The following is a 26815-nucleotide window of genomic DNA, read 5'->3' as shown; positions in this document are numbered from 1 at the left end:
ATCAAACCGAATGCGATCAAAGTCAAAGAATCAAACCAAAATACTGTAATATTTGGGAGGTATCAGAATCCGTCTCAAGGGGTGTTTTTCACACTTAAAATTTATCGCCTAGAAAATACCCTTAAATAAAATTAATAGTTAGTGCAGAACTTAAGATTTCGGCCGAAAGATTTAATTAAGTAGGTACTTAGACGTTCCTTTGTACTGAATGTCGCGATATTGTCTATGAATCGTACTATGTTAATACAATAATTGTCTATGTATTTCCATCCGTAACGTCATGCGTATGCCTCAAGGTAATTATTAAGATATTTAAAATTTAATAATAATAATTACCATATATTTCATCTTAGAAAACTAGTGTGTTAGAAACAATAAGTGTTTTAGGTTCCTTTAAATTAATCTTCCTTAGTAAGGACAATTTTTTGTCAAAATTGTAAAAGTAATGTTGCTCATTTTAAGCAAAGATGTCGCTTAATTTTGAAAAATCGTTGTACACGTATGTTTTCACTAGCAACATGCATACACCTTTCGAAATTTAAGTAATATTGTTGTCAAACAGAGGTGGGAACGTAATACAGTGAAGGTGATCACTTCAATACCCAGACCATCTTAATACACTTCTTCATCTCTATTATCAACGAAATATTTTAGTATTTGTGGAATAATCTTCATAAACGGCGTTAATTGAGAAAAAACGTATATCATAAGCTGGATCGTCAATATGCATGATCTATTATTTATTAAAAAAAATACTAGTCAGGTAGGGTAGGCCTACTAACCTTCCTTATGCGATTCGTATGCCACGAGTAGATTATCATATCCTTTTTAAAATTTAATTCAGATTTTCAATTTGCAGGATAACCGAATCTTTTTCAAAACTTGATTAGAAGATTGAAAACAGATGGAGCAAACATTAGTTCCTGTTAAGGCTGAACCGGGAAATGAAGAAGAGGATACTCTCCTCTCTGCTGGAGAAGGGAACTCGTCTTACTCCAGGATTATTAAACCACATAATCTTATAATCAAGGAGGAACCAGGAAGTGATGATGATACTCTTAGTACTGAGGAATACCTGAACGATGAATCAGCTGTACCGGGGACTGCTACTGATCTGCAATACAAATTAAAATCTAGCGATATCGTTACTCTCACAAAGATAGATATTGATCATCCTGACATAAAACAAGAATGCGTGGAATCCTCTAGCAGACTTGAAGCTGAATCTAGTAAGTAACACTTTGTAGTTTTTTATAACCCGCACTAGCTACTTTTTAGAATCTTTTCTGCAAGTTGATTAACCTTTCAATTGGTCTGGACAAACGTCCGTCTGGACGGTCTCGACTGAAAATTCTTTTTGATTTATTTTGCAATTGGCGGGTATCGTACCCGCGATGCCAATTTCGCAGCCGAGCGTCTACCCAACTATGCTAATATACTAGACTAATCTCCACATTTATGACGCGGCTTTAGAGGGCGATGCCGTGCGTATCGCATTTCATTGCTAGAGCCCCTACTTTATAAAGCCAATTAAAAAAAAAACTAAGCCGCTCTCTTGAATCTAAATGACTCCCAGCTCGACTATGGGACACTCCTATCGAAGTAACTTTTAATTTCTCGTCCAACTGCCTGGTTATTTTCTCCAATGTCATGTTGACTCACACTCCTCAAGTCCTCGAGTCCGAATGACTCCCCGCTCGACCGGTAATTGCTCATACTTAAACTTCAACCGCTGAATTCCGAATTCGTAATTTGTTCACTTCGGAATGCGAATGACCAGTGTGAAGCCCAAGTATCGCGTTTTATCGTCTTCTCTCCGTTAGGGTGGATTCATGCCTTCTTCCCGATCCGCCTAACTCACCATGTGGTCCATTTCCTATTGCCGGGCGAGGGTAGGTACCACCCTCAGATTTAAATGTAACATAATGCTACACAAATACCAACTTATGAATAGAGTGAAATAATAACCAGAATTCCTCTTTCATACTCATAAAAAAAAATATATATATACATACATATATATATATATATATATATATATATATATATATATATATATATATATATATATATATATATATATATATATATATATATATATATATATATATATATATATATATATATATATATATATATATATATATATATATATATATATATATATATATATATATATATATATATATATATATATATATATATATATATATATATATATACATATATACATATATACATATATTAAACCATATACTAAGAATCCGATGGCAAACTGATTTAAACGCAGTTTATTGGAACTTTTGATCTTATGTTAGTAATTTTAATTGTGTAAGGGTGGAGACTGACCGGAGTCATTTCGTCGTAACGTAACACGTTACTATGTGAGAATTCGTCAGTTCAGCGTTCCGAGTGCTCCATCCGAAGTCGGATGCTCGCCGCGAGCGACGCTGACGTTACGATGAAATGCTCCGGGCTAGTCCCCACCTTAAAAGGAATTGTGTTAGGGGAAAATGTTGACCGTATCCTTATGAGTGAATGCTAGTTTAAGTCAACATTATTTTCGACCCCAAAAAAATTCTGTACGTCCTTCCACATACAAATGGTGCATAGAGCACCTCAGTAATAACTTGATTATTTATTTAATGGTGGTCTAGATTTGAAATAAATTTATTGTTTTATTTTACTGTTTAGTTTTGGTCAATAATTATTTTTTTTGCTTTTAGGTTTATGTTCAGAGAAGACTAAGAATTTTAATTCTCACGGTCGCGGGGAAATGACAACAAGGTTCTCAATGAAAAAAAATAAAGGGTTACGTAATACGTCAGTAAATACAAGGATGAAACCATTCTCTTGTTCAGAATGTGATTTTAAATCTTTACGGAAATGGGATTTTAAGCGACACGTGTTAACACACACTGGTGAAAAACCCTTCTCCTGTTCAGAGTGTGGTTATAAATTTTCACGGGAACAGAATTTAAAGAGGCACATAAAAATTCACACTGGTGAAAAACCCTTCTCTTGTTCAGAGTGTGATTATAAATGTTTACATAAAGGGAATTTAAAGACACACATGTTAATTCACACCGGTGAGAAACCTTTCTCTTGTTCGGAGTGTGATTATAAATGCTCGTGTAAATCTGCCTTAAAGATGCACATTTTTACTCACACTGGTATGAAACCCTTCTCTTGTTCAGAGTGTGATTTTAAATATTCATATAAAAGCCATTTAAAGGATCACATGGCAACTCACAATGGTGAAAAACCATTCTCTTGTACAGAGTGTGATTATAAATGTCGACGGAAATCGGTTTTAAAGAATCACATGTTAACTCACACTGGTGAAAGACCCTTCTCTTGTTCAGTGTGTGATTATAAGTGTTCATGGAAAAATAGTTTAAAGTTACACATTTTAACTCATAATGCTGAGAAACCATTCTCTTGTTTAGAATGTGATTATAGATGTTCACGGAAAGAGATTTTGAAGAAACACATTTTAACTCACACTGATGAGAAACCATCACCCGTCATTCACGAAAATGGCATTTAATGGGTATTTTATATATAGTGCGATTATAAATGTAAACTCTTTAAAGCGAGGAATATATGCTTTCGTGTACTGGTGAGATACCACTCCACGTTCAGAGTGAGATTATAAATGACCAACAAAGAGAAAATAAAGCAAATATGTCAACTCATACAGGCAATAATGATTCTCTTGTTCAGAGTGTCGTTGTTAATGTTCAAAGAAAGATAGTAACGAAATACATATTGATTCACACGGGGGAGAAACGGTTGTCTTGTTAAGTAAATTTCGAGGTACTAAATAAATACTTACGTATTAAAACTTTGATTTTGATACTCATTATTCTTCAGACTACAATGGATTTTCAAAAACAATGTACAATGTGGGGCAAGCTTATTTGAGTTGGCGGTCCTGAGCGAGCGCTGCTCTGAGGCGGGTGGGGCTAATCTAAAGTGACCATACGTCCCGTTTTGAATGGGACCGTCCCGTTTTTAGATAGCCTGTCCCTTTGTCCCCGAGTAAAGTTTCGTGACGTCTTAATGTCCCGCTTAAAAAAAGAGCAACACACAGTAGCAATTTTTAAAAAAAGTGCAAAAAATTGACGATAGTTTGTAGTACAGCCGTTTCATATAACTTTGCTGAACAAATCCTGTGAAATCCTATGTGCACCGAAATCAAGGTGTTGATTTCGGTGCATATGGCTACAGCAGGTGGCTGGTGAGTCATGTGCAGACTTACTTATTTATAAAGATCGCCGACTCTATATAAATAATAACAACATATTTTTTTCACATTTATGTTATTTATTCCTCTTATTTTCTTTATCAACATTCCATTTTTTTATTAATACATAAAAACTATGAAAAAACGTGTTTTCTTGAATATACATACTATTTCGTAAAAATTGGTAAATATCCCGTTTTGAGGACAAAAATAAATGGTCAGTTTAGGCTAAACTCATCTCAGTTTAGTCGTCATCACAAACTCAAATTAGCAATGGTACAGGATCTCAATCCACGTGATTTTGTTGAAAATGCATGTGAGGCGCTACTCAAAATTTCCCAGGACGCTATAGTTTTCTTCGGTGATGAGAATCACTACCATGTTTCGGGATGTAAATAAGCAAAACATTAGTTATTGGAGCCATGATGGCCCTAGACAACTTCATCAACGTCCCTTACACTCGCAACGTGTCACTTTTTGGTGTGCGATGTCGCAAGTTGGAATAATTGGTCCGTGTTTTTTTTTAAAGATGACTGGGCAGTCTCTGTGACTTGAGACCGTTATGTCAATATGAATTCAATAAGAGTTTTTCTTGCCAGGACTTGAATAAATAAATGGGTGTGGGACAAGTATGGTTCCACCGGACTATCAATTACTGTTTTGCGGCAACACTTTCCAGAACGGTTCATCTCCTCGAGGGGCGAACTGCAGTGGCCGGTACGGTCGCCTGTTTTAGCCCCCCTGCGACTTCTTTTTGTGGGGATATAACGGTCTACGAAGATCGTTATAAGACCCTCAATCATTTGAAGAACAATATTCGTCAAGTTGTTGTCAACATACCAGTGGATATGCTGTAGAGAGTTGAGAAAACCTGCAGTGCATTCAGAATAATGGACGCCATCTGCCCGACATAATCTTTAAAACTAAACGTAAACATTCAATGTTGTACTTTATGGTGTTCAAAGAATAAAACTTGTCTTATCGGTGGAGTTCTTTTTACAAACTTATTTCTTTTTACCTATTTTAATACACACAAACAGAAAGAAAAAAATACAAATTACTTTACAATTTCACAGCATTAACAAAAGTTTATAATAAATAATTAAGAAATCATTTACTAATTCCAGTGCCTTTGGTCCATATTTTAGTTTGCTCTATGCCGGCATCGAATTAAAATGTTTGGAACTACGTACGGAAGTTTTCTACTTCTCCATATTTATTGTTCACTTTTGGGACCATCAACCCTTCGTTGTGGGTGAAGAGGATATCATAGTAATAATAATATATATAAGATAATTTTTTTACTTTTTACTAGTTTGTTGCTCAACTTTTTTTTTAATTTAATAAAGAATAAGAGTGTTTTCATTATTTACAAAAATATTTCAATTTCATACTATTTCTGAGTCTAAGCGGCTCATTATTAGAAATAGATATCGAACCGTGGTAGAGTGGATTCGAACCGAGAAACTCTGACTCAAGATTTCGTGACATTAACCACGGGAACACAACCCGACTTTGATATCCATGTACTGGAAGTGACTTGACTTGATATGACTTACCAATTTTGTGTTATAATAAAAATAATAACTTTTTTATTCCAGCTTGAATAAGTGATGGGTAAGAATAGATAATATTTAGAGTAGGTTTAGGCAGGATAAAGGACAACTAGTATTCACAAGAGCCCGCAGACGATCATCAAGTTTTACAACATCAGAATCCCATTTATAATGACTATCTTTGCATTTCCTAAATATCTATAATCGTCAACAAATTCTATTTTCTCACAATTTCATTTTTGTTGTTTTTGTTTTTTTTTGTGTGGAAACAGTCAGAATAATTTGCTATAATATTAGGTAGCACGAATTTGTTGGCAAAGTGTGCTGATCTAATATACATACATTTAGTTTTCTTTGTATTGTATTTCATCAAGAGTTCAAAATCATGTGCCCATTTTAAAAGCTGATTATAATCTTTTGCTTCTAAGGGATTTTCATTTCCTAAAACTAAAGCTTTGTCATCCAGAAATGAAAATACTTTTTACTTACATATTATTTTTTTTCATTAATGAGACATATATGATACGAGTATAATGTTTTAACTCTAAAATCGAACATTGTGGACCTACTGATAAATATTTTTAGTTTTATGCTGAAAACAGCTGTGCTTGGTGGAAAAATATGCTCTGTGAACTCATGAACACTAAACGCAAGTGACATTTCATCTTTTCAGCATAATAATTATTTTTGGAGTGGTTCTTAAATATTCATTAAAAACACGCGTACTTGCATTATAATTTATTAATATTTGATTTTAATAGAGACTTCAAGTAAATCTGAGCAAGTTACAATTCAAAGACAACGCCGTGAAACAACTGATGGTAGAGAAGGCCAGAGTTGGAAGGAGGTATTGCTATTGGTATAACTTTTGAGGTGGGGGGACTGATCGGAGTCATTTCGTCGTAATGTAACACGTTACGATGCGAGCATTCGTACAGTCAGTACAGCATTCCGAGTGCTCCATCCATCACCATCCCGACGAAACGCTCCGGTCAATCGCCACCTTTAGAGGCTTCCGAAAGCTCTATCGTTAGTGGATTCAATTGGAAAGCAGATGCTTTATTCAACATTGTATATATATATATATATATATATATATATATATATATATATATATATATATATATATATATATATATATATATATATTTATTTATTCAATTCAATTCAATTTATTCAATAAAAAAATAATACATACATAACAAACAATATTCTTCAAGGCGTATATATTAAAAGTAAGCAAGAAGACTTAAAGGTGTAGAAGAATCCCGCTTCGGAAAACTCCTTCGGACACATGGAACAGATCAATATCCAATGTGATATTGTTCAACATAGCGGTAGCTCTTCCTACAGGCATAACCATGGCAAGTTGGTCCTGTGTATAGGAATGTGAAACAATCTATGCCGACGCTGTCTTAGGTAACTATCGCGAACCTACAGACCAATGCTCCGAATAATTTCAGGATTATCGATCATACCGCGCAACAATCGATAAAAATGCGTAATCAAATACACATTCCTTCTAAGTCTCTAAACTAGGTCGAAACTGGGTCGGGTAGAGCCAAGGATAATAGCCGTACTCTCTCATGTAGAGATACCTCAATATATATGATGGCGGCTGTTAACTTGAGGAAGCTCGGCTTCCTGGACGTGTCCAGGACGGCCTTCCTGGCTTGTGACATCCAGGAGACCTTTAGGAAGTCCATCGCCAACTTCGACACCCTCGTTCAGGTGGCCAACAGAATGGTAAGAGGATAAATTGCAAAAAAGTTTTTGCATAGCCCGATTCCCGACATGTCACAACTTAACCTAACCTTACATAACATGCCTGACCTAACCCATATATATATATATATATATATATATATATATATATATATATATATATATATATATATATATATATATTTATACACGATCGGTGATAATAGAATCGAGCCTGTCTAAGTAAAGACTCACATCAGTTTGTAAGAACATAAAATACGACCTAATCATCAAGTCGAGACATTTCATCTGCAGGGTGAGTAGTTCGGTATCTAATATAATAAATAATAATAAATATTAATGAATAGTTGAATTTGGTTTGATGGTCTTCCCTTTTCCCCAACACAAACATATAAAAGACACTATAGAATACTTTTCTAAGTGGAAAAACTGTCACTTTGTGTTGCTCTATTGCTCTCATTTGCAATAAGTTCTGCCTTCAGTCCTTCCGATCCTATCCTGTCCTGATGGACTCAGACAATTTGTCTATTGCATTCACAGTCTTAAGTATGCTCCGGCCATATTGATCTTAAGAATTTGACTGAAGAAAAACACACCACGAACAACCAGACCAATAGAAGTTGAATATAACTAGAATTTGTGATTAGAGGGAATCGACCTGCGATGCCAGTTTCAAAGTCGAGCGTGTATCCCACCTACGACACGACGCATGTCTTAAACGAATTATAAATTCATCCTTTCTTTCGTATGAACTATTTAAAATAAATAATAATAATGAATATATTTCTGCATCAGACAAAAAATGGATAGTTGGACAGTAATTAAAATGATGATTTTAATCTGAATGAGGGTAGGACACGGGGAAAGGGATTACCTTAATATCTTTTTCCTGCTTCTGAAGCCTTTCAACATTTTATTCTACCCAAGCTTTGAATAAGCAAATGGTTTCTTACAAGTTTAAATTTTAATTCCATTTCGCCAAACATCTACACTTACAGTCTGAACAAGTGAAAGGTTTCTCAACAGTATATATGAATGTCTCACAGTATAAATGAATAACTTTTCTTTCCGTAAACATTTATAAACGTTCTAAAAGAGTAAATTTAGCGAAATGAAAGTAACAACTCTATCCAATAGGGAAAATAGCTGAACGCTACTAACCCGCACTCACAGTGCATACCTTTGAACATTTTTATTCACAAATTGTGCATTAGGATGACTTCTCACGAGCATGAGTTAAAATATGTGTCTTCAAATTCTTTTTCTGTGTACATCTAAAGTTACAAATTGTGCACGAGTACGGTTTCTCACCTGTGTGAGTTAACATGTGAATCGTCAATGAACTTTTCAGTGCACATATAAAACCACAAACTGTACATGAAAACGGTTTTTCACCAGTATGAATTAACATGTGTCTTTTCAATGTTCCTTTCTCTGAACACCGATAGTCACAATCTGTACACGAGAAAGGTTTCTCACCAGTGTGAGTTAGCATGTGTATTTTCAAATTCCCTTTACGCGAACATCTAAAACTACAGCTTGTGCATGAGAACGGTTTCTCGCCAGTGTGAGTTAGCATGTGTATTTTCAAATTCCCATTACGCGAACATTTAAAACTACAAAGAGCACATGAAAATGGTTTCTCGCCAGTATGAGTTAGCATATGATTCTTTAAATTCTGTTTCATTATAAATTTTTGATCACACTCTGAACAAGATAGTAGCTTCTCACCTTTATGAGATAACATGTGTCTCTTTAAATTACACTTATCTACACATTGGTATTCACACTCTAAACAAGAGTATGGTTTCTCACCAGAATGAATTAACATGTGCCTCCTTAAACTCCTTTTATCTGAATACTTTAAATCACATTCTGAACAAGAGAATAGCTTCTCACCAGTATGAGAGAACATGTGTGTTATTAAACTGCTTTTCCGCAAACATTTATATTCACACTCTAAACAAGAGAACGGTTTTTCACCAGTGTGAGTTAACTTGTGTCTATTTAAATCTCCTTTTTGAAAACATTTATATTCGCATTCTGTACAAGAGAATCGTTTGTTCCCAGTATGAACTGATGTTTTATGTAACTCTATATTTTGTTTGTTTGAGGGTGATGATTTCATTTTCCCGAGACTATTTGAAGAATTACTAGTATTCTCTGAACATAAGCGTTTTATTGCATTTTTAATCAGTTCTGAAAACAAAACAATCAAACTTTAGTGAACTTAACATAAAAGTAAAATTAAAATTGCTTTCATAAATGATGATAAGACAAAGCGGATTATTTTAATGTTCAATTCATACTGTAGAGTGTAACTCACTATTGTCAACTTCAACTCTGTTCGAGGATTCTATGCATTCCTGTTTGATGTCAGGTTGATCAATATCTATCTCAGAAAACATCACGTCATCGCTAGTCCTTATGTCTGTACTGATCTCAGGTACATCTGGCGACTCAGTATGGAGAATATCATCGTCACTTCTTGGTTCCTCCTTGATAGTAAAATTTGCTGGGTACATAATTCTAGAGTATGACAAGTCGGCATTCTGTCGTGAACTATCCTTTTCGACGTCTCCTTGTTTAGCATGGACACGATCTGATGTGTGCTCCATCGGTTTTGCAATTTTCTAGCGGTGTATTAAGAAGAAAAAAAATTATTATTACCTACATCCGCAAAGCAAACTACAAAACTTAATTAAACACGTGCGTAAGTGCTCTGAAAGCAGATGCGTGCATTCTGTATAGGTAGAAAAACTGCCCTACCCTGATTATAATTAAGTCGTATAAAGTAAATAATGTAAGATATATAGTAAATAATCAAAAAGTTAAGCACCTTTGATACAGAAATTGATATATAAATTAGATAAATATTGTTATTGTCTATGCATTTGGCAATGTGAGGACGTTAACTATGGATTCAATTTTGACAGCTACAACAGATAAAATTAATTCTCCCCAAAAAGGTGAATTCACTAAGTTGTAACAACATCACTTATTATGACGACAAAAGTAAAGTTGCCTTGAATAAAATATGTTATAACATTTGTTCACTTTTCATTAAATGTGTAATTACTACAATAATTATCCCACGCACAGGACCCACGAGATCACCAACAAGAGAACATAGACAGTAAACTATTCATAGACAATATCACGTATGTAGACATCGATAAGCAGCGTCTAGGTCTAACTGCCTTTGGATGACCCCAAAGTGAAAAGAAACTCACTAAAAACCATTTAAACGAGCCACAGACTAAATTATTGCAGGTATTTTAATTGCTTTACTTTCACTCTTAAGAATGGCTCAAACAAAATTACTGAATTAATTAACATTTGCCAGTTGGAAAATAGTTTGCGATGTTTCTGAAGCCGTCTATATCCTTTCCAGTGGAGCAGTAATGTCTTTTATAGTCTCGTACACTCACTCTACTCCTTAGAACATCATTTATATAATTAATAACCTGAATCGCAGTACAAATAAAAAGCCCTAGTTGAGTTGTGGATGACATTTTGAATTCTTCTCCGTCTAAGTCCTCATTACTGAGGGTTGTGACCCCTGTCGAAGCAATGATTCTTCTCCAGTTGGTGGTTCAACCACCGAGGTATGCTGCTGTCTTAACTTTCCCCTCCCTGTCATATGTATTTACTACAACTTGACTTTAAAAATGAGAATATTAATAAAAAATATAAAAGATGCGGGCTCAGAAATTTTGTATTCCTTCGTAATATGATAACGTGCTACATAAAAGTATTATAATATAAAGCGCTGTAAGGGAAAGGTTAACTTGATTGGTCCATCGTGTGAAGGGTCTTCCTGTCCCTCTCTTTCCTTCCAGGCCACCAATCACAACCAATTAAAAACACTATACTTTCATGCCATATAATTAACCCTAGTACGTTAACCAGTTTTGAGTAAGTACTTTTTCATGGAGAGAATTATTTTGGTAATGGTAATACTGATTTATATCTTTGCGCAATTGTCTATGGCAAATCATTGTGGTACAGCTTAACATAAAATTTCTGGAAATTAGATTCTATACATCTTTTTTTGTCTCTCCAATACAAGCAAGGAATGTTAGAAAGAGATAGCGCATATTTTGTAGCCCTTTATTTTTCTTTAGCTCATTTGATAAAAGAGGTCTTTCATTTTTGTAGCTTGCGGTCTGCGATGTAAAGAGAGAAATTATCAGACGGTATTTGTCAAATTGACAAGAGATTTTTGATTTTGGTCATGTTTTATTTCCAATATTTTTCTGAATATTCGCCGAGTTTAAAGCCGGTTAATTTAATTTTAAGCTAAAAAAAGTAAAGAATCCGAGATGGAAAAGAAGGAGATTGATTTCGCAAAAGGTAAAAAACATTATCCTTGTGACATGTGGTCATGTTTTTGTAAACAGAAATTATATATTTTATGTTAAAATAATTCATATTCGCGTTGTTATACTTATTTAAAATATTCAATGCGGTGGAAATAATATAACTTAAAGTAATTTATCGAAATTCTACATGCATTTTAAAATAATATTAAAATTGGTCATTTATTTCTTTACTTGCAAAAAGGTGCATAGGCGTTGGATTGCTGTATTTTTATATTTTTTTATTATTATTAAATAAAGTTACAAAAGTTTTTTTTATAATTTTAATTCATTTTATAGACATTTCTACTTTTACAATCTTAAAATTAATAACGCAGTTCTCTCCAGTAAAGAGACTGAGCTCTTGTGCTTGGAGAGGGACTTACGCTTATTATTTGTTGTTTATTAGTGATATACATTAGCTATATATCACAATTAGTGATATATGGCTGATGCTGGCGAGCCACCATCATGTAGATGCCACACAATTCTTGAGATGTGCTGGCGAGCCACCTCAAGGAACTATGTAGGATAGGGATAATAGACTCATGGTGGCTCGCCAGCTCACACTGATACTTACATACTATCCTGCATACTTCCTACAGGTGGCTCGCCGACTAATATCATAATGATTAAAGAAAACACTTCGTTTTTTACCACTTGAGTTTTATTATAGACTACATGTTTCAGAAGTTAAACTTCCATCATTCAGGTCTGTATAATAACTAAAATATAAAATATAAAATTGTTCTATAAATAAGGAGAGGGGAAAAGTAAGGGGAAGGGGTTAGTCAAGGAACGGAGTTTGATTAACCCCTTCCCCTTACATTTTATTTATAGAACAATTTTATATTTTAGTTACTATACAGACCTGAATGATGGAAGTTTAACTTCTGAAACATGCAGTCTATAATAAAACTCATGTGGTAAAAAACGAAGTGTTTTCTTTAATCATTGTAACATGTCTTACCACAAAGTTAATGCCGAAACAATAAATAAAACTAATATCATAACTCTTATCATGTCATAATCTTGATCATTGATCAAGTTAGTTTGATCCAGTGCCCTATGCATTAATGGATCAGAGAAATAATGTGTTTTTTTGAAAAAATATACTCTTTTTTATAATTATTTGTATTCAACGGGACCTCTATAATCCGAACGCTGAAAATTTAGCTACTAGTGGAGCGTTCGGTTTATAGTACCTACACAGACTCTGTTTTGGTATTTCTATCAAATAAAATGACATATGTATTTAGGTGAAATTATAAATTCATTTTTAGGCTGAGATTTATTCAATGACAAGTAGAGACCTTTGTCTCGCAGTGTACGTAATGATGGAGACTGACCGAAGCATTTCTTGTAACATCGCTCGCGGCGAGCATCACCGAGCACCCGAAGCTATGGATGGAGCGCTCGGCTCGCTGTACTGACTGCCTGAATGCTCGCATCGTAACGTGTTACGTTACCACCAAATGCTCCAGTCAGTCTCCACCTTAAAAGCATCTTCTCTGGCACAGGAATATCCACTCGGCCGGCCCACTCTAGGCAGACACCGCGTTTTATGGGGAATACTTGCTACTGCTCCAGCGTCAAACATTTCTTTAAATTTCGCCGTAAATTATTGCGTTACTTGCCTTATTATTTCATCGTTTAAGAAGCGCGGGAGGGACGAGTGGGCGTTTGGATTACAGAGATGTTTATATTAACGGGGGTTCGGAATATAGAGGTTCTGCTGTATATGATTTAACACCGACCGAGTTTCTCCAGTATGCTTGGCTACAATAGTTTAGAGACTAGAAGGAATGTGTATTTGATTTTTTTCCATTGTTGCGCGGTATGATCGATAATCTTGAAATTATCCAGAGCATCAGTCTGTATTGACGGCACCTACGTAAAGTACTTTAGTATCTGCAAATCTGTTATTTTACAGGAGAAAGCTTAGAAGATTTTTTCAACGAATTTTTTTATTGTTAATTAACGGTTTTATCTGAAATTATAAGCTAGTATTATACATTAAAAAACACGATAAAATAATGTATTAAATCGTTTTAAAACTTTATGCCTTGTCAAAATTACGTAGTTAGCTTTTTATACGCTTGAAAACTAGGCGTCATTTATTTTATATGTATTTTTTTGTTTATTTATATTTGTAGTTAACCGGATCCACGCGGCTCGCATAACCGTATGTGTTTTTACAAGACATGCCCCATACGCGGCTGACATAAGCGTTTGTGTTTTCACTTTGCTCCAAGTTTCGAACCTCAGTTCAACTTGGAGGGATTTTTTCATGGTGTGGAACTTTGGATAAAATAAAACGTCAATCCTCGGCCTTATGACATCTGTTGAAATATCTGACTAATAATTTGTAACATCACAAGGATAAATAAAACAACAGATCCCTGATTTTTCTTGCGGTCGGTAATTAGTCCGCGCCATAATCATGCCCTATATCTGTCTCACTCTCGACGCTACGCATCGCCAGTGGGTAAGAGTGACACACGATGCGTGCTTTGATTTATTTATGTTACGATCTAATTTGTTTATATTACGATATATTTCAAGAATAATGTGACACACGTGTATTATAGAGTACTAAAAGGCACAATGAATCCCATTGAACGTTTTTGTTTAGGAAAATAAATCGTTTCATAACTAAATACATGATAAAAGTAATAATTTAAAAAACGGCGAAATACAGCCGCGCACGAGCGTCTCTTATGAACAAAGTTTAAAAGGTTAACAGTCTACTAATTGACAAACATGTAGTTAGAGCACTTTACGTAGGTCACGTCGGTATGTTCCCGATAGTTAGCTAAGACAGCGTCGGCATAGATTGTTTCCCATTCCTATACACAGGACCAACCTGCCCATGGTTATGCCTGTAGGAAGAGCTACCGCTATGTTGAACAATATCACATTGCAAATTGATCTGTTCCATATGTCTGAAGAAGTATTCCGAAGCGGGATTCTTCTACATCTTTAACAGGAGTCTTCTTGCTTACTTGTTAATTTATTTTCTTAATGTATACGCCTTAAATATTTTTATTTGTAAAGTTTTTATTAATTTTTTTAATAAATTGAAATTGTAATATGACAACCTATGACAGGCGCCATGGCGTAGTTGGGTAGACGCTCGACTGCGAAACTGGCGTCGCGGGTTCGATTCCCACCAATTGCAAAATAAATTAACAAGAATTAACAATACATATCGCTCGCTCCTTTCAAGAACGTCATAAATAAAAAAACTTGATTTTTCAGGAGAACGTTTTTAATGTTTAAATATAATATAATGTATTGAAAATAAATATCAAGCCACTTACTGAACTTTTTACTGTGCAACATATTTTATTAGGTAAAACCTGAAGGCTTTTTCTCCATTTGAAAAATATTTAGTATATTTAACAAAATAATTAAACAATACCTTTTCTTCGAAATGCAAAAACAACACTTTCTGCCCTGTAGCGAGTAAATATTTAGTTAAAAATATGCCTCTTTTGCTGGGATATAGTAAATTTTCTGGGCATTCTGAAAACATGCATAACTGAAAATTGAAGATTTTTGATTTATGACATTCTTGAAAGGAGTGAGCGATATGGGAGTCATACACTGCAATATATCGTTCCGAACATTTTTAATTTGTCGCCGACGGATGTTAGAGGTCAAAATAAAATATGGAACAAAGGCAAAATAAAGGAATGGGTAAATGATCGAGAGTTCATTTTATGAAAATTGTAAAATGTTTATATTCTTAATTTTCTTCTCTTTTTTGTGTCTATATTAGGTTGAAATCGTTAAAAACAATAAAAATGTACTAAAAAAGAACTCCACCGACAAGACACAAGGTGGCTTGGTGGGTCTCTGCAATAAAAAAGGTTCTAAATATATATAAATGGTGATTTAAATAAAAGAATACAAATAAAAAAAAAATCAAGAAAGATTAATTTTCCGGACAAGCCTCTAAGAGTAGAGGCTTTGCGAGTTATTCCTTTTGGTTAAAAAAATAAAATGTAATGTTTTCAGAGCTGTCGGTGGAGCGCTACTATCTGGTGCAGGTGATCAGCGCGCTGGACCCGCAGTGCGTGTGGCTGCGGCCGCTGCCCGCGGGGCCGCCGCTGCAGGCCGGGCTGGCGGGGCTGTTCCCCACGCGCTGCGGGGAGCGGGAGCCGGAGCTGCGCATGACCTGGTGCTCCGCGCCCAGCTGGATGGACGCCGCGGGGGCCGCCCTGCGCCGCCAGCTCGACCAGGCCGACCAGGTCTACTTCAGGCCGAGGCACTTTGCGGGGAGACAGTAAGAGCTCTTCCTTATTCTTCTTCTTCTTTCGGTGCCACTTGTAACAAAGATGGCACTTTAACATTCGCCTCATAAATTTGTTTTACCGTTCTTTCCTCACTCATTCGTTCTACATGTCCAAACCATCTCAACACACCTTTCTTAATTTTATCGTTAATGCTTATCTCAGCTTTGCATTCCTTCCTTATTTCACTATTCGTACATCTATCATACATCGTTTTGTCGCACATTCTTCTGAGAGATCGCATTTTGACTGCATTTAGTCTACTTTCATTCTAGGTACTTAGGTAATATGTTTTGAATATTGAAAGCATTAACTTTGTGGATCATATTGATATATTATTTCGAGAAATAAAAATACTTTGTGTTTTGATCCACTCACATTTTTACTAACCAACTAGTTTCGGCAACAACCTGTTACCCTCTTCAGGGTTTTAAGTAATAAATGAAACCCTGAAGAGGGCAACAGGTTGTTGGCGAAGCTAGTTGGTTAATAAAAATGTGAGTGGATCAGAACACAAAGTGTTTTTATTTCTCGAAATAATATACTTAGGTAATAGTTGTAACATGTGCAGTAATAATTTACCGAAGATAATGGGGCATGTAGACGTATACTTATATTCATTTTCGAGGAAAGGAAGAATCCATTGATATGGTATTGTGAGACCATTCATGTTTTTATTGCTTAAGACAATTTAACCTATTATAATATTATCAACATTTGTTCATCCCGGGAATCGAACCCGGGACCTCCAGTACGGTAGCCGAGCAGACTACCATTACATTTGACACAAATTATTATTTACACTCAATATTATTTATATCACATATATTTACATAGTACACATATCGCTCACTCCTTTCAAGAATGTCATAAATCAAAAATTGTCAATTTTCTGTTGTGCATGTTTTTGGAATGCTCAGAAAATGTACTATATCCCAGCAAAAGAGACATATTTTTAACTTGATATTTACCCGCTACAGGGCAGAAAGTGTTGTATTCGTATTTTGAAGAAAAGGTATTGTTTAGTTATTTTTTTAAAATACTAAAAAATTTTAAATGGAAAAAAAAACCTTCAGGTTTTGCCTAAAAAGACCTGTAGCACAGTAAAAAGTTCAATAAGTGGCTTGATATTTATGTTTAATACATTGTATTATATTTTTAAACTTTAAAAACGTTCTCCTGAAAAATCAAGTTTTTTATTTACGACGTTTTTGAAAGGAGTGAGCGATATTATTTCTCTTAACTTTTTTTTTCCCGGATTGAATTTTCAGTCTTTCCGTGATTGACGGCATCCAGTGCGTATTGGGCGACATCTACATCATCACCGGCCATGAACGCGTGAACATCTCCGAGTTCCTGTGCAGCCGCGGGCTGGCCTACAAGTGCAGGTCGCGAATGCGGCGCTACTTGCAGAACAACACTCCCTTCATACAGAGGTCCGCCCAGGAGATACAGCCGATCCGACGTCTCCTGGAGAAGGATCTAGCTCAGAACGCCGAGGAGACGAGGCCAGAGGACCCGCAGGACATGGCCGGCTTCGAGGCCGAGGTCTCCAGAGGCCGCAGGGCCTTGAAGGAGTACTCCGAGGCCAGTGGGCGCGAGCTGGTCTCGGAGGGCCTGGAGGAGGCGTGGGCGCAGTGCCGCAGGGATTTGCTGGAGCGGTCGGGAGACAGCGTTAGAATGCTGAAAGCCCCGGACAAACAAAGCGGCGGAAGCAGTTCCGTGGTATCGCAATGCTCGCTCATATCGCGCTACGTCAACACATTGAAACAAAAATGTGAGTGAAATTCTATCCTGTATTCGTGCGTTTTCGTCTGCCTCCTGTATTTTTGTCTGCCTCCGTAGCGTAATGGTCATGGCTACCGTACTGGAGGTCCCGGGTTCGATTCCCAGGGGGGGTCAAATATAAGTGATTTTTTCACTTTTATATTTATTCAATATAACCTTGGACTGGTACTGGAAGCGGAGGGCTGATCACCTTTCCTTCATGTGTTAACGATCGAGATAACACTGCGTTTATATGATGCAGTGCCCTATGCACCATCGGGGTGCGGATAAGGGTTTGAATGAATTTGTGCGTTTATGAACACATTGTTGTCGGGATCCATATTATTAGATTAATTACGTTCAGGGTTGATGAAAAAACCGCCCGACGACAATGTATAAAAAAAACATTTTGATACGTCGGCTGTCCAAACTCAAAACACAGTAAGGGACATTTTCTTGTAGTACGTTTTTTTTGCATTGGACTTAGTAAAATCTACTTACTTACTACTAAAATCTACTGCAAAAAAAAACCTACTACAAAAAAATGTCCCTTACTGTGTTTTAGGTAAGTTTAGACAGCCGATATGGTAGACAGGGGTTTTGTTGCACGTATATACTATCCTTTTTTATAGTATGAAAATACTGCCTTAATTATTTTATATAAATGTTGGTTGAGTAAAGGGTTAGAAACATATTTTAGTATTTTAGATATTTATTTATTTATTTGTTTAAACTTCATGTACAGAAAATAAAAAGTACATTGGCGGGCTTATTGCTAAAAAGCAATATCTTCCAACCGACCAAAGACGGACTAGTGATATTGATCAAAACGTTTGATACCATATATAGCCGTTTGCAATCAGTGGGCAGATAGTACTTGAACATTTAAAAAAACATAAATTACAAATTGACATTTAAAAAGAAACATAAATTAACAAAAGACGATAATAAGGAGGGCAAAGGAAGAAGGGAGTTTAGGGAAGGAGGTAGAGGGAGGAGGTTTGATCGACAGTTAGGATTCTAATGATAGATAGTAATGTCTCAGACGTTTTTAAAAGTTAATACATATTATTGTCTGATGTAATAGATTTTATCAAAAAACTAAAAAACAATTATTAACAATTAGACAAAAAAGTATTCTAGGATTCTAATGATAAATAGGTAGAATCAGGTAGCAAGTTTAAGAAAGAGAGGAGGGGTCATGGGAGGATGAGATGGACAGTTAGGGTTCTAAGGTAAGATAATGATGTTTCAGGCGTTTTTTGAAGGTTAAAATAGAAGGTGCATTTTTTACGTGTAGAGGTAGTTCATTCCAGAGTCTAGCCGCTTGGACAGTAAAGGAATTACTGAGGAATGCTGTGTTGTGGCAAGGAATGGAGAGTGTTCTCCAATGGAATGAGAGATATTTATTGTACCATAAATTATTTACTTATTACTTACTTTCATCAATTTTATAGTTAACTAACTAACTAACCAAACATTCTTCGCCTCTTCCACGTTCATGCATCTCCTCATACATACCCGCCGATTGTTACGACTCCTAACCTGACCACTTTCAAGTAGTTGGCATACCTGATTGTGCCATGTTTTTCTCGGTCTTCCTCTGCTTCTTTTCCCGCTTACGTTCGCCTCATAAATTTGTTTTACCGTTCTTTCGTCACTCATTCGTTCTACATGTCCAAACCATCTCAACACACCTTTCTTAATTTTATCGATAATGCTTATCTCAGCTTTGCATTCCTTCCTTATTTCACTATTCGCACATCTATCATACATCGTTATATTACATATTTTATATTACATATTTAATATTACATATTTTAAATTTAGTTATATTACATAAATATACAATTTAAATGTTTTTGAGTCAAGGGATTCTAACATAGTATTTTTGTAGATATTACTTTTACCATAAATCCTTTATAAATTACTTACTTTCTTTGATTTTACAAAAATATTTAATGTTGTAACTATTTCATTATTTAAACTACAACTTATTATGAGACGTATCAAAATGTTTTTTTTTCTTAACAAAATGTCTTGGGGCGGTATTTTCATCAACTCCGAACGTAATTAGTCTAATAATTTGGATTGTATATTAATCAGACCGTCGAGGTGCTGTTTAGAGCTGCCCGAGACAAGGACAACTACTCTCGATTGATAGTCGGCGTCGGGGGGACCTGACAGGACATGCAGAGAAAAAGAAGATTTATACGTGTCCCGCAAACAACCAACTGGACAATTTAGAAAGAAACGTTTTGATACGTGTTCGGACAACAATGTGTTACCACATTATTTGCGGGAAACGCTTAATAGCGTCTTTTCCATACTGTTGGTAAAGATCAGGAGACGCTTATGAGCGTTCTATTAGCTTGCTTTTGGTAGAGCGCGAGAGACGCCAAGAAACATTGTACAGATGAAAAGTGGGTTTGCGGTTTTTTTCTTTATTTATTTGTTTATTTATTGAACGGCTACAGCCTTTAACATAATACATATATACAGTATCTAATATAAAAATACACTAATGAATACTCTAATAGAGAAACAAAAAGTCTTATAATATAAAATAATAATAAAATAACAAATAGTAAGCACTGCTAAATACACGTCTCCTTCACACACTATCAGCGAGCAGCGAGAGAGAGTGAAACACAACGTTTACATTTATCCATTATAACATGGAGAAGAAATGCTGAATTTCACAATATAGTATAATTACAGGTACAAAAATATTTAAAAATAGATCTGACGAAAGCATGGCCTGCATACATTTTATTTTAGGTTATAATAAAAGGTACTGGAAAGAATACAATACATATCAAAAATATAAATGCAGTAAACCTCTCTATAACAAAAACACAATTTAAAACATTAACCCCATATATTTTCAAACCAAATCCTTCCATTCCATAGTAAAAAGTACCTTAGTTGAATGCCATTGATGTGACAGAGCTGTGGCTTCAACATGATGGCGCAACATGCCTGCGGCGGGTGCCAATTTACTGCGGAATATTTGAATTTGTAAACCTCTAAAAAAACAACCTATACTCTTTAATTATATTATATTGTGAAAAAAAATATTAGAATAAATTAATAGATAGAATCAGAAGCCGGGATCTCTCGGAGGCTCTTGTCTCATTCCAGCTTGGGTATAGTTGCCGATGCATCACAACTGTCCCTTGGTTTCAGCCGGAGGCAGCCGGAGGAGTGACAGCACACCCACCGCACCCAAATGCGCTCCGGTCAGCGCTAGCGAGTCCCTGAACCCGCCGGACGCCTGCTACCTACCCGCCGGATACTGTCTGCAGGCTGATCAACTGCCACTACGCAATCAGCTCCCTCAAAATCATTCAAAACAGCCAAAACGCAGGGAAGAGGACGATCCTTCTGCCAATCACAAAATGGACAGTAAAAATGTCCTTCCGGATTTGGGAAACAAAATATCTATCACTCCCCGGAAAGAGGATTTGAAGCCATTAATAGTACCGGAGGACAAATACCATCCGCAAAGCAGTCGTCCAGAAGTACGGCACCATCCCAAGAGTAAAAGAGAAAAAGTCAAACCGTTCATTGTAGAAAAAGAGCTAGGCTTTAATCTCCGTCGCGGATTGGAGGAGTTTAAGAACTTGAAGCCTGCCGGGTTCTCGCCTGATCGAGTGGACCACTCCGGTCCTAAAGACGACTCGAGGGGGAGCATCTCCGAGGCGGAGACGGTGTCCAGCGGACGGAAGAGTGCCTTGGAGCTCATCAGGATGATAAGGAAGGCCCCCGAAGTGCAGAGTGAACCAGAGAGCGCTACGCCGCAGGACTGCGGAGGGAGCGAGAAGGCGGAGACTCTAGAGGGAAGTGTCGTGGTCGGAAAGGATGCCTCCGATCCTGGCGATAGTGCAGAGGAAGGCGAGGGGAGTGACGCTGATCCCGATCTGGTGAACGAGGCGGAATCGCCTCCGGGCTTTATCAACCAGAGTCCACCTTGGAAGATGACAGGATTGTGCGGAATGAAGGCTCTGGACGGATCTGCGAATTGGAGCTTTCTGTCCGACAGGAGCTACGCGCCTTCCTGCAAGTCGGGCAGCGAGAAGTCGCTCGGCGGCGTCCCGCGAGGAGTCAGAGTCCCGTTCTACAGCATCGATGACGTAGAAGAGTCCGATCGGGAGGACTACGCGCAGTATACCGAAGACGACGGGGACGAAGCCGGATTGGTCGAAAGCATCCTGAGGCCCAAGGTCCTGGTCCACACGGAGAGCGGAGACATTTCGAATCCTTGGCGAACCCTCAATGCGACCACTTTCTCCAAGGCCATCTTCGCGAACCTCGAAAAGATGGGGGTCAAATCCCCCAACAAGATCCAAAGCTCCGTCTGGCCGCTGATCGCGCGCGGCTGCAGTAACTGCACGGTGAGTCCGCCCCACTCCGGGAAGGACCTGGCCGTGCTAGCGCCCCTGTGCCACCAGATGTCCCGCGCGGTCCCGTCCCGCGAGCTCCCGGCCGGCGGGCCCCTCCTGCTGGCGCTATGCCCCGACGCGGAGGCGGCTCGCCACGTGCAGCGCACCTGCCAGGCCCTACTGCGGGACTGCGCCACCGCCCGGGGGGCGGAGTTCGCCATCCTCCGGGTGGACGACTGCGACGACGCCCGAAACGTCTGGAAGTTTTTCAAGCCGTGTGAAGTCCTCATCACGACGCCGCGATGCCTCGCCGCCTACACGCGGTACCGCCTCAACATCCTCGACCTGAAGCGGGTGGCGTATCTCTTTCTGAATAACGTCAGCGTTCTGGAGGAGAGGTTCCTCGCCGAAACCCGTTCCGTGGTAGATTTCGTCCGCCGGACGTCCGGGCAGCGGGAGCTGAAGCTGTACGCGACGAGCACCGCGTGGTGCGGTTACCTGAAAACCGTCGCTACGGAATCTCCCAACCCGAGCTTGGCCATATCTTCTTTCCAAGAGTGCGCAATTTATTCCGGAATGGATTTGCGAGTCCGGTTCACGGTGAAGAATTCTAAGATCGACGCGTTGAAGGAAGTTCTGAAAGGCAGCGAGCCGTCGCTCCGGAGATCCGTGATCCTGTGCGAGAACGACGCGGAGGTGGGTCGGGTGGCAGAGGCTCTCAGAGCGACCGGCCACATGTTTCTACTCGCCGACACGTCCTCCAGTATGGACCGCTTGAACGCCGTGCGCCTGTCGTGGCGGCAGAGCAAAACCGCGGTCGGCAACCTGATCCTGGTGTGCTGCGACGAGAACCTCCAGTTCTTGAACGTTCTCAACGCCAACTGGCTCATCCACTACTCCCTGCCGAAGACCTTCACCAAGTTCACTCTGAGATTCTCGACCATGTCCGCCGTCTACCCGAGTCTGTACGCGCGACACGAGCGCGCCGCGCCGCTCGTGGCCGACGTCTTCGTCGACGAGTCCAACGGGATGCAGCTGCCCAAGGTCGCGGCCTTCGCGAGGAGGCACGGCATCCGGGTGCCGGAGAGCGTCGACGGGTTGCTGAGGAGCATCGCCGGCTGGAAGGATTCCGCCAAGGCCGACCTGTTCGTGCCCCTGTGCGACCGCTTGCTCGGCTTCGGGGAGTGCGCCAACGAGACCGATTGCGTCCAACGCCATTCCATCGTCTCGAGGAGAGACGCTCCGGACGACTGGGTGCCTAGATCCGGGTCCGTCACTTGCCGAGTCCTGTCGGTGCATCACTGCGGCCTGTTCTCCGCCAGGCTGCTGGAGTGGACCGACCTGCGCGGCGCCTCCCGGCCCGTGCCGCAGCGCAGCGCGCGCCTCGCCCTGGAGATGGCGCGGCTCTCTGCCTCGCCCGCCCCGCTGCGCGACCCCGTCCGGCCGGGCGCCCTCTGCGCCGTCCGCCTGGACCACTCCTTGGAGCGGTGCCGGATCGTCAAGATCGTTCGGGCCGATCGGAAAAAGAGAGATGACGATTTTATACTCTTGAACCTTTTAGAGGAAGAAACGTACGTCTGGAAAACTGCTTCCGAACTTTATCAACTACCCGACCATTTGAAGAATGCCAGATCGGCGACCGTCGGAATCAGGTCCGTCGGCTTGAAGCCGATCGGCGGCAAGGAATGTTGGAGCGCGAGCGCGGTGCAAAAAGTGCGTTCTCTATTCGCCGAATCCGAAGAGTTCCTCTTGAAAGGACAGATCGTTTTGGGCATCGGCAACACTCTGTGGCTCGAAAACATGGCGATATGCAAACACTTACCGACGCTGAATTTGGACATAGTCAAATGCAACCTGAAACCGTATCTCTTGAGGGAATTCGCCGTACCGAACCCGCATCATCTGGAAAAGCTGAAGGACCTGTGTAAAAGTTTCGAGTTCGACTTGCCGGCCTATTCCCTGGCGCGGCGCCCTCCCGCGCCCCCCGCGCCCACCCTGCCGGCCGCGCGCTGGGCGCACCTCGACGACGGGCCCCAGCGCGTCTACCTGGGCTCCGGCCTCAGTCCCGACTGCCTGTTCCTCAGGATCTGCGCGCACCAGCGGCCGCTGGACCGGCTGGAGGCGGAGCTGCAGGAGCACGCGCGGCAGGCGGCGGAGCCGGCCGGCCGACTCGCCGCCGGCGCGTACTGCCTGGCGAGGTTCCCCGACGACGCGAGGTACTACAGAGCCAGGGTGGACGCGGTGTCGGCGGACGGCGCCTACGAATGCTTCTTCGTCGACCACGGGGATCGGAGAAGCGTCAAGCCCAAAGACGCGTACCCCATTAGTCCCAAACTGATGTCCAGAATCCCGTTCCAGGCCATCGAGTGTCGTCTTTTCGGTATCAAACCCCCGAAAGACGTTTGGACGGACGTAGAAACTGACTTTCTTTACGATCTGAGCTTCGAAGGCGGTTCCGACCGATTGAAAGTGTTGCTGTCTAAATATTATCGCAAGGAACCGGCGGAAATTACCGGAGGAAATAAATATTGCGTTACGCTCATCGACACGGAATCTAAAGTGACGTTCGTCGACTCGTTTTTAGGGAACGAGATGGCCGCGGTGCGCGCCGACGAATTAGATTTGATTGTCGCCGATAAACAAAGTATGGAAGCGGCGTTGGCCGAGGAGTCTGCTGATTCGGATGACGAGTCCAGCGAGCCCGGCGCGCCCGGCGCGCCCGTACCCGACGCGGTGGTGCGCTACTCCGCGGGCTTCCCGGAGCGAGGGACGGCCGCCGAGCTCTCCCGACTCAACGAGCTGTTCACGGACTTCCACATCGCGGACGAAGACGACGACAACGACAACGACAACGACAGGTGGGACTGCACCTTCGACGCGGCCGAGCTGGAGGACTTCAGGAACAGCCACAACCTCCCTTCGATGGGAAAAGCCCCGGAAATAAGCGACAGAGACACGCCCAAGTCCCTGGACAGCTTCGTGGTGGTCGACAAGAGCGCGGTCGACAAGGAGGCGCCGGTCCGCGGCGGCCTGCCCGGGAAGCTGCAGCACAGAGTGCCGCAAGTCCTCTGGCACCAGAGCGACCGGTACGTCGTCGTGAAGATACAGCTGGCGGACGTGAATATATACGAGTGCGACATCAGCGTCAAGTCCTTCTACTTTCAGACGACGGTAAACGGCGACCGGTATCTCGTCGATTTGGAGCTGTACGGAGGCGTCGTTCCGGACAAATGCCGGCACGTCTCCAAGGGCGCATACGTCTTCGTCAAACTGTACAAAATGACGCAGATGGAATGGAAACATCTGACGGTTTTGAGTTATAAAGAAAAACGGATAGTTTACGATCACGATTTTGTGTACATCGCGGATGACGAAGACTCGGACGCGGAGAGGGAGGTCAAGAGGGTGAAAGATGGCATCAGGATCAGGGCTGAGGATATTATGGATGACGAATTGGACGATGCCAACGATGGTGACGATTCGGATATATTCGACGATTTTCCCATGGTGGACTCGGATCCCGTGAACAGAGAATTGTTGCGCGCGCTTTACGACGACTGCAGCGATGAGGAACTGTGAAGTAGAGGTCGCTGTCTGTTCCTTTCGCCCCATGTAGTGGAATCTACTGCTCATCAATGTCAGCAACCTATGATGGTCGTAAGCCCCGTAAATGCCCAGACTTCCATATTATTCTTCATCTATGTTGAGTTGACCGCCTCCGTAGTGTAATGGTCAGCGCGCTTGGCTACCGGTCTAGAGGTCCCGGGTTCGATTCCCAGGGGGGGTCAAATAAATATAAGTATTTGTTTCACTCTTTACCCTGGGCTGGTACCTGAAGCGGAGGGCTGATTACCTTTCCTTCATGTGTTAACGATCAAGATAACACTGCGTTTATATGATGCAGTGCCCTATGCACCATTGGGGTGCGGATAAGGCTGTGAATAATGTTAGGATGTCAAGAAATAATATGAAAAATCATAAATATCTCCTATAATTGGACAAAAGCCAAATTTGTGAACAAATATTTGGACACACTCAAAATGTTATTAACGCCATCTGTACTAAGCATCGGAATCAAAATGTTATGTGCCTCTAAAACTGATATATCGACCTCTCACAGAAGAAAGTGACCAATTGCATTTTTCACTAAAACGTAATCATTGACTATTTGATATCTTACTAGCTTAATATTACCCCGAAAAAATCCCAAAGTATTTTAAACTTGGAAGTATAATATATTGACTTGTTGAAAATGACTAACCGCATTTATGCTTATTTTCTTGCCAAGCAAAAGTGACTTAAATGGTCCCCCTGAACATTTTACGTTTTGTTAGTTGGTTACTTTCTCCTGTACGACTACGATATATTCACCAGATTTGTTAATAAACTAACTCCTTTGTTAAGATGCGTTGTTGTTTCTCTCCCCCTTTCAAACATAATAGAATGTTGATTTCTTTTTTTGTTAAAAAAAAGC

The 26815-nt window shown here is 39.8% G+C and overlaps 3 protein-coding genes across 3 annotated transcripts; 2 read left to right on the top strand and 1 right to left on the bottom strand.

Annotated features, from left to right (window-relative positions):
* Window positions 1–254: 254 nt before the first annotated feature.
* Window positions 255–6834, top strand: LOC148311025 (uncharacterized). The gene is made up of 3 exons (XM_088257362.1): window positions 255–296; window positions 860–1229; window positions 2727–6834. Exons 2-3 carry the CDS (start codon window positions 905–907, stop codon window positions 3548–3550), a joined length of 1149 nt encoding a protein of 382 aa, XP_088113488.1. The 5' UTR covers window positions 255–296; window positions 860–904; the 3' UTR covers window positions 3551–6834.
* Window positions 6835–8475: 1641 nt separating this feature from the next.
* Window positions 8476–10641, bottom strand: LOC148311024 (uncharacterized). Its single transcript, XM_088257354.1, has 3 exons — window positions 10370–10641; window positions 9857–10163; window positions 8476–9729 (listed from the first exon to the last, which is right to left on the bottom strand). Exons 2-3 carry the CDS (start codon window positions 10146–10148, stop codon window positions 8741–8743), a joined length of 1281 nt encoding a protein of 426 aa, XP_088113480.1. The 5' UTR covers window positions 10149–10163; window positions 10370–10641; the 3' UTR covers window positions 8476–8740.
* Window positions 10642–11701: 1060 nt separating this feature from the next.
* LOC148311023 (putative ATP-dependent RNA helicase TDRD12) lies at window positions 11702–25995 on the top strand. The gene is made up of 4 exons (XM_088257359.1): window positions 11702–11886; window positions 15915–16182; window positions 17461–17966; window positions 21146–25995. Exons 1-4 carry the CDS (start codon window positions 11856–11858, stop codon window positions 25918–25920), a joined length of 5580 nt encoding a protein of 1859 aa, XP_088113485.1. The 5' UTR covers window positions 11702–11855; the 3' UTR covers window positions 25921–25995.
* The last annotated feature ends 820 nt before the right edge of the window (window positions 25996–26815 follow it).

This window comes from Brachycentrus maculatus, unplaced genomic scaffold (genome assembly GCF_059751285.1).
Source record: "Brachycentrus maculatus isolate JH-2025_06_01 unplaced genomic scaffold, ASM5975128v1 h1tg000080l, whole genome shotgun sequence".
Classification (NCBI taxonomy): domain Eukaryota; kingdom Metazoa; phylum Arthropoda; class Insecta; order Trichoptera; family Brachycentridae; genus Brachycentrus; species Brachycentrus maculatus.
Note: the sequence above shows the minus strand (reverse complement) of the source record. Positions and strands in the feature narration are given on the sequence as shown.

Excerpts from the sequence above, each read along its gene's own strand:
- LOC148311023 (XM_088257359.1), top strand. The coding sequence starts at position 11,856 with ATGGAAAAGAAGGAGATTGATTTCGCAAAAG. Across the intron at positions 11,887-15,914 it reads GGAGATTGATTTCGCAAAAG|AGCTGTCGGTGGAGCGCTAC; the intron begins GTAAAAAACATT and ends TAATGTTTTCAG. Across the intron at positions 17,967-21,145 it reads CAACACATTGAAACAAAAAT|CCGGAGGCAGCCGGAGGAGT; the intron begins GTGAGTGAAATT and ends CCTTGGTTTCAG.
- LOC148311024 (XM_088257354.1), bottom strand. The coding sequence starts at position 10,148 with ATGGAGCACACATCAGATCGTGTCCATGCTAAACAAGGAGACGTCGAA. Across the intron at positions 9,730-9,856 it reads CAGAGTTGAAGTTGACAATA|AACTGATTAAAAATGCAATA; the intron begins GTGAGTTACACT and ends TTTTGTTTTCAG.
- LOC148311025 (XM_088257362.1), top strand. The coding sequence starts at position 905 with ATGGAGCAAACATTAGTTCCTGTTAAGGCTGAACCGGGAAATGAAGAA. Across the intron at positions 1,230-2,726 it reads CAGACTTGAAGCTGAATCTA|GTTTATGTTCAGAGAAGACT; the intron begins GTAAGTAACACT and ends TTTTGCTTTTAG.